This window comes from Antennarius striatus, chromosome 13 (assembly GCF_040054535.1).
Source record: "Antennarius striatus isolate MH-2024 chromosome 13, ASM4005453v1, whole genome shotgun sequence".
Classification (NCBI taxonomy): Eukaryota; Metazoa; Chordata; class Actinopteri; order Lophiiformes; family Antennariidae; genus Antennarius; species Antennarius striatus.
In genome coordinates, this window is record NC_090788.1 from 523,650 (window position 1) to 537,070 (window position 13,421).

Here is a 13,421-nt window from a genome sequence, read left to right on the forward strand (position 1 = left end):
GCTCAATTATTTGAATAAATTAATAAATAAAACTGATGCAGTTAAACATGTCGTTTATCAACTAAAATCAATTCATACATTGAATCTAAAAACCTACCTCTGTACAATTAAAAACCGACGCGGTCTGGCCTTTTATTTTGCTACAACCGGAAGTGCATTTTATTCTGGCGGGCTTGACGCTCGTGAGGAAAAGATGGCTGCTTCGGCGGCAATGGCGAGTTGTTCTCCTGGTTTGTGTCCAAATTACGCGGTGATTTGTTCCTTCCTGGAGCGCTACGGAGCCCTGCTGGACCTGCCGGAGCTCACCTTCCCGCAGCTGGAGCGGTATCTGCGGGACACGTCGTCAGGTGGGTCCGGGGGGGGCGCTGCTAGCGGGGGGAGGCACTTCTCCATAGCGTTCACCAGGATGCTAGCGCTAGCATGCTAGCGGCTAGGTTAGCTAGCCGTGTGTTATTGTGTGGTTTTCTAACCTCCTGGTTTGTTTAAATGCGAACCCGCCGCGACCCGGAGCCGCCGGTCGAAGCGGGAAACGCGTCGATGCTTCATTTAACGATCACCGGGTATCGATCCGGACGGACCGCTCCGTATTTTCTCCCACTTCGGAGCGTTTGAATCGGGCTGGTTTTTTCCAGCAGCCTTTATCTGCTGTGGTAACGCAACTCGTCACAAACACAGCGGAGATGAGAGCTGGTCGCGGGGTTACCGGGGCCTCGGGGGTCGCGGGGGGTCCACGCAGCGCGGCGTGGGCTGCACTAGACCCACGGCGGACGGGTGGTTGTCAGCGACGGGCTCGGAATTGTGTACTTTATTCACTGTTTAGTGTTTTGTGAGGTTGGAGCAGCTTCTCTTAGCGAACCGTAGAGAGACAACTTCCGGTGGTGCCTTCAAAATAAAGGTCGATTTGTCGCTTGACGCTGATTTGCTGGTGGATAAATAATTAAAATATGTTTTCGATTTAAAAAAAAAAACTTGTTTGTGTTATGATCACGTGTTTACATGATGAGTCAACTTGTTTATTTACTTATGTAGTCCCAGGTAGCTGACTTTACACTAGCTCACTGCTGTTGTGTTTACAACCATCCATGAAGGAATTAAAACGTGTTAGTTTATTTTTGTGGTCAAACAAACATCATTGTGGAATCACAAGCAGTGGAATTATGCTTAAAAACTGGAATTATTCTTTTCAAGAAGAAATATCAAAGAAAAAAGTATCTTTAAAAATGTCTGTTATGCATCTAAGAAGATGGGTGGATGGATGATGGATGGATGATGGACGGATGTGGCAGCAGAGGAAGAGGAACATTATCATTCACTCAAGTTTTTGCGTTGTTACATTGTTTGTTCACCTCGATGGGAAGTAAACGACGACCTGACTGATGTTTGTCGTTGTCGTCCTTCTAGTCTTTTGCTGAACGTGTTCCATTTATGGATTGAAGTCGTGATTGGTCGATTTGACCTGACGGGGGTGAGGGGTGTATTAGCAATGCTAGCTAGAGATCAGTGGTAACTGGAGATGGTGCTGGTTATTACTGCATGTTCTTGTTTACCAGTAAGCACCAAGCAAACAGCTCCAGCGGTTCCAGTGATGCTGGAGAGAACATCAGCAGACAGCAGCATCAGGTGTTCTGAAAACATGGAAAAGAATGCTTTTCTAAGTTTTTTATCTCATTGTTTTTGTTGTCCTTCTCATTATTCATTGTTTTCTTACCCTTTGAATCTCCTCCCTTGCATCCTTCCTCTTCTTACCATTTCTTGCATTCTCCATCTCTTCTTCCTCCTTCCTCCCTGATCTTATTGGTTGATCACAAACCAGCTGGACAGGTGCAGATAGAATCAACTGGTCTACAACTACAAACATGGCCGTTGGTTGACGTTCAGCTGTAGCTTGATTAAACTCTCTCTTCGTCTCCTCAGTTCCGAAGCTGCTCGTCGATCTTCACGTAAAGCTGCTGAGAAAGATCGGAAAATCAGTGTCAGCAGACAGATGGGAGAAATACCTCGTCAAGGTAACCTTTGACCTTTCACACTCATTCATTCATGATGCACCATGTACAGCTGAACGAGAAGGGCTGCTGGTTTGTCCTGCGGTTTTACTGGTGCATAGATAGTCCTCAACCTACAGTTATGAGAAGTTGCTTGTAAGTTGAATTGTTCATAATTCCATGCAGGATGATAGTTTGATATGCTGAAGCATGTTTGTTCGTATGTTGAGGATTAGTTGTATTTTCTAGTGGTGCTTCCTGTCTGATAGAAACTGTCATGAGATGAAATGTACTAAAGGTAGTTCCAGCCTCGGAGCTAATGAGGACAATCTCTCTCATCACAGCATCATACAATCCAGACAATGACCAATCAGGACATCCCTCCAGTCTGCGCTGGGAGGAGGAAGTGATGTGCTGATTTCTGATTGTCCTTTCAGGTCTGCCAGGAGTTCAACACAACGTGGGCATGGGAACTGGAACAGAAAGGCTACAAGGAGATGCAGACGGAGTGCAAGGCGGCCATCCTGAAAGTAAAAACACCGTCGATGTTGTCCTGTCTGATTTCTAGTCTTGTTTTCTTGGTATTTTGTTTTAAAGATCATAAAGTCTCAGGGTTTACTTTTCCTCTGAAGGTGTTAGCTTCGGATGCTACGTCGTTCACCTTGATTGCTTATCGATTTCCTCTTCCTCCAGTATCTGTGTGAGTGTCAGTTTGACGAAAACGTCAAGTTCAAAACGGCCATTAATGAGGAGGACCCGGATAAGATGCGTCTGCAGCCGATTGGCCGAGACAAAGATGGGCAGATGTACTGGTTCCAACTGGACCAGGACGACAACGTTCGCGTCTACGTGGAGGAGCAGGACGACCTGGACGGCTCGTCATGGAAGTGCATCGTCAGGTAAGTGGTTCTGAAGGAACACTAAACGAACCAGGTAACACCGGGGTAACTTACCACAACTGGACCTCCTGTGTTCCCGTAGAGACCGGAATGACTTGGCTGAGGTCGTGGCTCTGCTGAAGACGCAGATCGATCCGGAGCTGCTAAAGAAGGAACCCAAACCCGACGGCGAAGAAGACAAAGAGAAAAAAGAAGGTAAAGACGTTTGGAGTCTGTGTCGCGACAGGAATCTCCAGTGCTAAGCTAAGTCCGTTTGTGTCCATCACCAGTAGGACAGCATGATGTGTCAAAGCAGCTAGTAGCAGTTAGTGGCTAACAAAAAGAAGGAAACATTTAACTTTTAGACCACATGTAGAAACTCTACTAAAGAAGCTTAAGCTTAAACTAGGCTTCTATTTTAGGATAAAATCCTGTTTTTCCTGTGCTGCCAGGAACAAACTGGTTGAGGCTACGTTCCTCCCGTTGCTTGATTATGGTGATCAGCTGTATATGCATGTCCCAGCTCAATGCTCCCATCGCCTGGACACTGTGTACCACGGCTCCTTGAGGTTTGTCACAGGATGCCAAGCTCTCACTCACCATTGCACCCTGTATGTCAAAGTTCAATGGCCCTCCCTGACCATGCGCAGACTTACACATTGGTACAATTTTATTTATAAGTCTATCCTTGGTCTGTGCCCCTCTTACCTTTGTGGGTATATTTTATTTAAAACCAGTAACTATTGTCTGCGCTCCAATGACATCCTTTTATTGACTGTCCCTAAGGTTCACACTGAACTTGGCAAACAGGCTTTTATGTTTTCTGCTCCTGCAGCCTGGAATCATTTGCAGTCGGAACTACAGCTTCAAGAGCTGATCCTGATCAGGGATTTTAAAAATTTGGTGAAGGGTATGGAGGCAGATTCCATTGGAGTCTGTACCTGCTTTCCTTCTTAGACTTTGATGATTTTTCCCTGTTATTTTATGTTTTATAATGTATCTGTTTAATTGCTGTATAACTGTCAGTGGTGCTGCTGCCGTCTTGGCCAGGGCTCCCTTGCAAAAGAGATTTGTAATCTCAATGGGATTCACCTGGATTAATAAAGGTTAAATAAAAATAAAAATTAGATTGGAGATGGCGTGAGGAGCTCGACCGTCACCAGAAGAAACTCCAGAAGACTTATGAGTTCATTGTTGTAGAGATTCTTGGCTGGGTGTTGCTTCATGTTCTGGGGTACCTCTGGTAGTCCGTCATGGAGGGACCACCGGTGGAACCGAAGCTGCGGTTGTGGACACCTCCAAATGTTAGCCCCAGTGAAGGTGCAGGCCTTAGTCGGTCATCTCGTTTGGCGACTCAAGTTGTGCGTTTTGGACCAACGTGGACCCTTTATCTCACCTTCTGCAGGAGGGTCCCTCTTTTTAACGTGACTGCCTACTTCCCATGACCAGTGTTACAAGCTCCCAGGTTCCTACCAACCCTGATTTGCACCTCACTATACCTTCTGCTTGTGCTGCTACCTCTGGTGCAGAACACTTCCATTCCAGTTTTGTGCAATTTTTCGTCCTCGGACTTCTGGGGGGGTCTTCATTAATCTGGTCTTGACATTTTTGTACTCACTCATCAGATCTCCCCAAGCCTTTGCCTGCCTGGTGTTATTTTGGATTCCCAACTAATTGTCGTACTGCCCTCCCGAGGTTCTTGATTGGGTTCCCCATCATCTATGGTTTTGGTTTTCAGCACACCGAAATGGACTGGCAGGTTCTGGTCTCATGCTGGTGCTTCCTCCAGTGTTGTTCAAGGTCCATCTGGATTGGATGGTCGTGATCGGTAGACCATCTATGAGTCGTTTGTAAGGCGCCGGTTTCACACCAGCTGGTGTGCTACCTCAAAATGATTTAAATGTTATTTTAAGGTGAAATGGTTCCAGATTGTCTCCATCACTGACTTTGATTTTATCTTCACGTTGCAGGTGATGGTACAAAGTCGGAGGACACCTCAGATGAAGACAGCAGAGACCAAGAAAAGCCTGTGTGTCCAGTCTCACCAAAGACGGAGAATCATGATGAAGACTCAGAGCACAAATCACTGAACAACATCATTGAGGAGGAAAAGTCTTCAGATCTGAATGTCGAAACGATACCACACAGTATCAAAGAGGAACCTTCAGAGGTCTCTGGGTTTCCAACGGCGACGAGCCAACCCTCGGAGACGAAATGTCAGTCCGTAAAGACGGAACGAGGAGAGGATGCCAAGAAGAGCGGCGTGGAAGAGATTCAGCAGGCGGTGAAAAACAGCCAGCATTCCAAAATTCCTCTTAAAAAAAGAGGAATGAAGTTCACTGAGGACTTTGATAAGAGCAGCAGCATTAAGGTACCAAACACTCCTGTGTGTCCGGCCAAAGAGACTCTGAAGACCGACCCAGAACACATGACAACTTTGAACGATCACGTCAATGGAGAAGCTCGTCTGTCGTCAGAACCAGAGCTCCAGAGCAATCCCTGTGAGTCTGGAAAGGAGCAGACGAAGAAGGCTGAAGGTAACTCTAGAGAAAGCAAGACGCCGTCAACAGACGACGACGGAGAGAAACGTACAAAAGATGGATATCCAAGCACAAAAGAGGCTACATCAACAAGGAAAGAAGAACCTCCAGGTTTGCCTGAAGATGCAACAAATCCACCAGACGAGTTGTCCAGTCAGGAAGAGCAAGAAAAAATAAAGCAATCAAAACCGTCAGATGAGAAAAGTATCGCCCACGAGAAAATGGAGACTGATGTGTCAGAGAAAAATGAGTCTCCAAAAGATTCAGAGGTGAAATCAACAGTTGGAGATGACTCCAGATCAAGTCTGGCCAGAGAAGACAAGACAGACCCAAAGCAAAACACAGAGTCTGGAAGAGTCAGTCAAACGTCAGACAAGTTAGCGATGGAGAAACCAGAAGAAAAGGAGGGGGTGGAGCCTTGTGTTGGTAAAACACATTCGTGTAAACCAGCAGAGAAGGAGGAGGATCTGAATAGGACTCCAGAGAAAACCTCAGAGAAGCAACCGATCAACTGTGAGGACAGAACGATAGACAATAGAAAAGTTAGAGGCTCTACACCCGAAGCAATGGAGGTAGAAGGAGTGGCCACCAAACACGTCCTGTCGCTGCCACAAGAAGGGAAAGCTGAGTTGAAGTCCGCCGTGCAGATGACATCTGAACCAGAACAGGAATCTTCCAGTCAAGTCCAGAAGACAGATTTCTCCAACAAAGCCTACAAAGGTCCAGACACCGAAAAGAAGTCAGAGCAAGAGCTGAAAACAGAGGAGGCAGAGTTTCCGACGACTACGGAGAGCAGAAACAATCCAGATGAGGAAAACAAAGAGGCAGACAACGAAAAGTTAAACAATCACAGCAAGGAACACCCAGAAGACCAGACGACAAGGGTCGAAGAGAACGTCTCCAGAACCGACCAGAAACATTCTCACAGCGAGACCGCCACCAAGACAGAGGAGCCTGGGCACCGAAACGTGAGCACAGAGGCATCAGTAGGACGCCCCCCATGCAAGGAACCAGCTAAAGAGGGTCCCTCAAGGAAAGAACAAGCTGAGGAGGGTCCACCAAGAAAAGAACTATTTAAAGAAAGTCCCCCAAGCAAAATACCAGCTAAAGAAGGTCCCCCAAGCAAAAAAACAGCTGAAGAGGGTCCCCCAAGCAAAAAAACAGCTGAAGAGGGTCCCCCAAGCCAAGAACCATTTGAAGATAGCCCCCCAAGAAAAGAACCAGTTGAAGACAGTCCCCCAAGAAAATATCCAGCCGAAAAGGACTCCCCAAGAAAAGAACCAGCAAAAGAGACCCTCTCAAACAAAGAACCAGTTGAAGAGAGTCCCCCTAGCAAAAAACCAGCAGAAGAGCCCCCCCAAGACAAAGAACCAGTAAAAAAGGACACCCCAAGCAAAGAAACAGTAGAAAAGGACCCCCCAAGTAAAGAACGTAAAGAAAAGGACTCCCCAAGCAAAGAACCGTTAGAAAAGGACCCCCCAAGCAAAGAACTGAAAGAAAAGGACCCCCCAAGCAATGGATCGGTAGAAAAGGACCCCCCAAGCAAAGAAACAGTAGAAAAGGACCCCCCAAGCAAAGAACCGAAAGAAAAGGACCCCCCAAGCAAAGAACCGAAAGAAAAGGACCCCCCAAGCAAAGAACCAAAAGAAAAGGACCCCCCAAGCAAAGAAACAGGACAAAATGACCCCCCAAGCAAAGAACCAAAAGAAAAGGACCCCTCAAGCAAAGAACTGAAAGAAAAGGACCCCCCAAGCAAAGAACCGAAAGAAAAGGACCCCCCAAGCAAAGAACCGAATGAAAAGGACCCCCCAAGCAAAGAACCGAAAGAAAAGGATCCCCCAAGCAAAGAACGAAAAGAAAAGGACCCCCCAAGCAAAGAACGAAAAGAAAAGGACCCCCTAAGCAAAGAACGAAAAGAAAAGGACCCCCTAAGCAAAGAACGAAAAGAAAAGGACCCCCCAAGCAAAGAACGAAAAGAAAAGGACCCCCCAAGCAAAGAACCGAAAGAAAAGGACCCCCCAAGCAAAGAACGAAAAGAAAAGGACCCCCCAAGCAAAGAACCGAAAGAAAAGGACCCCCCAAGCAAAGAACCGATAGAAAAGGACCCCCCAAGTAAAGAACCGACGGAAAAGGACCCCCCAAGCAAAGAACCGATAGAAAAGGACCGCCCAAGTAAAGAACCGACGGAAAAGGACCCCCCAAGTAAAGAACCGATAGAAAAGGACCCCCCAAGCAAAGAACCGATGGAAAAGGACCCCCCAAGCAAAGAACCGATAGAAAAGGACCGCCCAAGTAAAGAACCGACGGAAAAGGACCCCCCAAGTAAAGAACCGATAGAAAAGGACCCCCCAAGCAAAGAACCGATGGAAAAGGACCCCCCAAGCAAAGAACCGACGGAAAAGGACCCCCCAAGCAAAGAACCGACGGAAAAGGACCCCCCAAGCAAAGAACCGACGGAAAAGGACCCCCCAAGCAAGGACCAAGGTCCCGATCCCACTGGAGAGGCGTCTGCAGCGCAGCAGGAGGTGCTGAACGGTGAAGACTCTGAGCAGAAACATGTCCGTCAGAAACTCAAACGTCCGTTCCATCGGAGGAGGGCTGAACTCCAGAGGGAGCGCCGGCTGGCCGACTCCGAGTCCGACAGCAACACCGGAAGGTCCCTGAGGAGGTCCCCCAGGATCTCCAGGCCCACGGCCAAGGTGGTCCAGATCCACGACAAGAAGGCCGAAAAGTCTGAGGCCTCTCCGCCAGAAGAGAAGGAGAAGGATGAGGGCAAGGATGAAGAAGAGGAGGAGGAGGAGGAGGCGCTAAAGACTGTCCAAAAGAACCAGAGAGAGAAGACTGACCTGAAGGCTCAGCCCAAACTGAAGGTAGGGCCATCACTGGGTGGCGCTGTTCACCTCTGCTAATGTCTGTCCAGATTAGTACTGGTACTAATGTAGTAGTATAGTAGTAGTACAAGTAGTAGTTGTAGTGGTACTAGCAGTAATATCTTAGTAGTACACGTAGTGAACTTCCAGATGCTGTCAGCCAATAGAATGCGAGTACGGTATCACATGACTGCCTACCAAAAGTCTGTGATGAGGTGAAGTTGCGCTTGTTGATGCGTGAGGGCGCACTGCACCTCAGTGTGTCCGTCGTACCTGATTCAAGTACAGCGCCCTCTGTTGGACCCAAAGGAGGATTACCGCTCGATTATCAACAGCCACGTTTGATCAATCGTTTCTCATTATACGGATCATTAGTGGTTAAGTTATTGATCAGGTGTGATCGGACCTCACCTCGTCTGCTTGTTGTCTTCGTTTCAGGGGAGGAAGAGGCGAAAGGTCCGCTGGTCCAACACCAGATCACGCCGTAGAAAGAGAGGTTCTGAAGACGAGGAGGAGGACGACAACAGCGAGGAGGAGTCCAGCGAAGACGAGGAGACGGAGGAAGAAGACGACAGCGACGAGGATTACAAGGTGGAACGGCGCCGGAAGAGGCGGAGCCGCCACCAGGAGAGGCGGAGCTCCGACTCGTCCACGTCCTCGGACGACGACCTCCCTCCGAACGACGACCCCTGCAAACACTGCGGTCTTCCAAACCACCCTGAGCTGGTGGGTTCTGGTCCGACCCGGATGAATATCAAACCTGTAATAGTTGATGGATGTGCTGATGGAGACGATCGATCTGATTGGTTCATCTGCAGATCTTACTGTGTGACTCGTGTGACAGCGGGTACCACACGGCCTGCCTGAGACCCCCCCTCATGATCATCCCTGATGGAGAATGGTTCTGTCCGCCCTGTCAGCACGTACGTACCCGTCTGACCGGCAGCCGTTAACGTGATGAAGGTGACGATGATGACGGTCCCACGTTTGGTTCCTCTCTGCAGAAGCAGCTCTGTGACCGGCTGGACGAGCAGCTGCAGAACCTGGACGCGTCCCTGAAGAAGAAGGAACGGGCTGAGAGGAGGTGAGAACCTGTTCTGATGAAGGTCTGGGTCAGAACCAGCAGCTAGAACCAAAACCAACAGCCAGAACATGCAACTAGAACAGGAACCAGCAGCTAGAACCAGCAACTAGAACAGGAACCAGCAGCTAGAACCAGAAACTAGAACAGGAACCAGCAGCTAGAACCAGCAACTAGAACAGGAACCAGCAGCTAGAACCAGAAACTAGAACAGGAACCAGCAGCCAGAACCTGCAACTAGAACAGGAACCAGCAGCTAGAACCAGCAACTAGAACAGGAACCAGCAGCTAGAACCAGAAACTAGAACAGGAACCAGCAGCTAGAACCAGCAACTAGAACAGGAACCAGCAGCTAGAACCAGAAACTAGAACAGGAACCAGCAGCTAGAACCAGCAACTAGAACAGGAACCAGCAGCTAGAACCAGAAACTAGAACAGGAACCAGCAGAAGGAAGTAGATGTTTAGATGAGGAAGTGTTGTCATCATCATTTCCTGTTTCCTCCAGGAAAGAGCGTCTCATCTACGTTGGAATCAGTGTTGAAAACATCATCGCGCCCTCAGTGAGTACCCTCTGATTGGACGGTTAGAGACTCACCTGTGATGTCAGCGTGTATTCTGATTGGACAGGTAGAATCTCACCTGTTGGTGTTTGCAGGTAGAGGAAGCAGAACCAAAACCTGAGATCATCAAAGAGAAGAAGGAAGTAAAAAAAAAGAAGAGTTGGGGTCGAAGGTCAACGAGAACCAAGAAATCCATCAGCTACAGGTGTGAACGGAGACGCTCGGCTTCGATGATGTCATCAGTCACCTGGTCAGTGAAACATTTTCCACGTCTGTTCCAGATTCGACGAGTTCGACGAGGCGATCGAGGAGGCGATCGAAGAAGACATCAAAGAAGCAGAAGGGGGAGGTAAAGCCACGCCCTTTGGTCTGACCACGCCCACAAACGAAGCATCGCTGACTCGTCGTTTTTCCTCAGGAGCCGGGCGAGGGAAAGACATGGCTAACATCACCGGCCACAGGGGGAAGGACATGTCCACCATCCTCCAATCAGAGGAGGGCAGGGAGAACGGGCGTGTCCCGCAGCCGGCCGCCGGCCAGCGCAGGAAGAAGCGGCGGCGGCTCAACGACCTGGACAGTGACAGCACGGTGGACGAGGAGGAGAGCGAGGAAGAGTTCTGTCTCAGCGAGAGGTGGGAGGACGGGGGAGACGCGCCGATGTAGAGCTGGACGGCACGAAGCTCACGCTTGTTTGTTTGTTTGTTTGTTTGTTTGTTTGTTTGTGGGTCTGCAGCTCGGAGGAGGACTTCCTGGTGTCGGACAACGCCACCGAGCCCGAAACCGAGGCCGAGTCCAACAACAGTGACTACGGCAGCGACCGCAAACGGAAAGACTCGCACTCCAGGAAGTTCCTGCAGCAGAGGCGGAGCTCAAGGAAGAGGCGGAGACCGAGGGGCTACTCCGACGACGAAGAGGAGGAGACGGACGAAGAGGAAGACGAGGAAATAGGTGGGAGTTTGTCTGGAAGCTGCTTCAACGAGCTTCAACGCTGTGTTAACCATCGTGTGTGTGTGTGTGTGTGTGTGTGTGTGTGTGTGTGTGTGTGTGTGTGTGTGTGTGTGTGTGTGCGCAGTGACCGCCGGCTCCAGCGAGTTCAGCGACAGCGACCTGGACGTGAGCCGGCGGCGGTCGAGGCGGAGCCACAAGCGGGAGGTGAACTACCACGAGACGTCTGATTCGGACGGGTCGCAGCCCGGAGCCAACAGACCCAAAGTGAACGCCCGCCGCCGTCGGGACAGCTCCGACAGCGAGGGTGAGACACGCCCCCGGCCCCACCCACACAGACACCGCCACACACACCTGTGTTTCACCGCTCCTCCTCTTCCTCAGTGAGTTTCTCCGACGAAGACTCAGCAGACCGGCCGGCCAATCGGAGGCCAGACTCGTCGGAGGACGACACCCGGCAGCGGCGCCGGCATCTGGCGCTGAAACGCCGGCGAGCATCCGAAGACGACGACTCGGACGACGACTCGGACGACTCGTCGGAGGGCGACCGTCCTGTCCGCAAACGGGTCAACCGCATCGACTCGGACGACTCGGACGAAGAAGAGGAGCGGTTGAAGGAGACGAAAGCGGAGGAGGATCCAAAGGGAACCAATGCGGTGGAGCCGCCGCCCACCAATGGACAGAACGCCGTCAGCCGGCTGGCGGGACTCCCCCCGAATCTAGAACCCGCCAAGAACATGTGCACCGCGCCGGCGGCGGCGGCGCCAAATGGCCTGGTGGGACAGGAAATGACGGCACAGGAGGACGAGGAGGACGACCTGCTGGGCGTCACCGACCTGGTGGACTACGTCTGCAACAGCGAGGACCTGTAGGAAGGCCACGCCCCCGTGTGTGTGGCGTGTTCGTACCGACGCCATCCCCCCCGCCGCCGCCAGAGGTCCCCGTGGAAACACGCCGGAACCAGACTCCAGCTGGTTGGACCAGTACCATCCAGCTCCACTGCCAAAACCACGCCCCTCCATGTGACCCCATCCTGGCCCCGCCCCCCCAATCTGTGTACAGTCGTGATGCTGATCGGATCCGCCTCCGGAACGTTTGACAGTATTGATCAGAGAACATCGGTGCCAAATCCGGTATGTCCAGACAGGAAGTGGTTCTTCCCAGAACAACATGGCCGCTGCAGACCAGTGGAGTTTTATTGATCGGGTGCTGATCGGCTAACGTTTGCTTTGATGGCTGAAAATTTGGCTAACATTAGCTGCGCTAGCTTAAATTAGCTTCCATGTGCCACTAGAGTTAAAAAACCCGTTAAACTAGAACCTTTTGTTGATCGGTAGATTGATCAGACAGCACGGATCGATATCATCTGACAGGCTCCGCCTCCGTCAGTCGATGGCCGAAGTTTAACAAAGTCAGTCGTTCATGAGATTTACTCCAGCTAGTTTGACCTGATTTATTTATTTGGTATTCCTGAAATATCAGCCAATCAATTGCCAGAAACGTTTTTATTCTAGATCCAAAAGCAAAGCTGTAATAGATGTTAGCTTGTTAGCCCGTTAGCTTTAGCAATGCTGTCCGGCCACATGTTTCCAGTATTAATGCTAAGCTAACGTCCGTCAGCCAGACGTGCGTTGAAAGACTTCGGCCCTGGGAATATTTATTAGCGGTCGGATGAACGCCGTTCAAAGCTGCCATCGGTAACCATGGAGACGCCTGTTTCCTGTATTAATATCTCCTGTCTTTAATCGTGTATTTTATCCCATCTATAACACGTTGTGTTGGAGGTTCTCCCACCTGTAAAGAACACTAAGCATCTCCGTCCTCCCCGCCTCCGGCTGGCGTTCTGGTGGGTGGAGCTCCGATCAGAGGGAACCGTTCCCTGTAATTATGCTGTAATATATTCACAAACTTTTTTTTTTTTTTAAGCGGTGGATGAAATCAGGTTCTATCGGGTTCTCCGGGGTTCTTTTTAATCGTTTTCTTCGGCACACTTTTTCTAAGAAAACCTGAAAACCCGAGCACGTTTCCGAGGCGCGGCGGATTTATCGCCGAAAGCCTCGTTAGCATGCGGCTAAAGGCGGGATCGGCATCGTAACTCAAACCGAACGGCGTCGGATCGGAGTTGTAAAATATTTTGTAAATGTGTCGGCATGGAGGAACCTCTATTTATCACCACGTTTTGATACTGGACACTAAACCCGTTAGCTTCTAGATTAGCTCACTCTCGCCCGTTCTCCAGGTGGTTCTAGGGCGTCTCCTGGTTATGTATTAACCTGTCGCGAGGAAGAGGAAGAAGAGGAAGGCAGGAAGTGGGAGCCAATGGCTGAAGTGTTACCGGTTTATTTACCTCATAGTGGGAGGAGCCAGCTGTATAGACACTTCTCGCCACTCGTCGTTATGTTTCCTGACAGTTTAACTTCCTGTTATTTCTTATGGCTCTGATCTTGTACATTTGTCATAATAAAATGGGTTCAAATCCTCATCCGATTGTTTCCTGTCACGCCCCGCCCCCTGCCTTCCTCCTGATTGGTAGAACCCCGTTGGAACCAGAACAGAGTGGAATC

The 13,421-nt window shown here is 49.9% G+C and overlaps 1 protein-coding gene across 1 annotated transcript; it reads left to right on the forward strand.

Annotated features, from left to right (window-relative positions):
- The first annotated feature begins 178 nt into the window (after positions 1-178).
- Positions 179-13,339, forward strand: rsf1b.1 (remodeling and spacing factor 1b, tandem duplicate 1). The gene is made up of 16 exons (XM_068331634.1): positions 179-347; positions 1,915-2,006; positions 2,420-2,512; positions 2,676-2,881; positions 2,964-3,076; positions 4,831-8,270; positions 8,709-8,996; positions 9,089-9,193; positions 9,275-9,354; positions 9,858-9,912; positions 10,008-10,117; positions 10,194-10,261; positions 10,331-10,544; positions 10,646-10,860; positions 10,985-11,164; positions 11,242-13,339. Exons 1-16 carry the CDS (start codon positions 194-196, stop codon positions 11,727-11,729), a joined length of 5,901 nt encoding a protein of 1,966 aa, XP_068187735.1. The 5' UTR covers positions 179-193; the 3' UTR covers positions 11,730-13,339.
- The last annotated feature ends 82 nt before the right edge of the window (positions 13,340-13,421 follow it).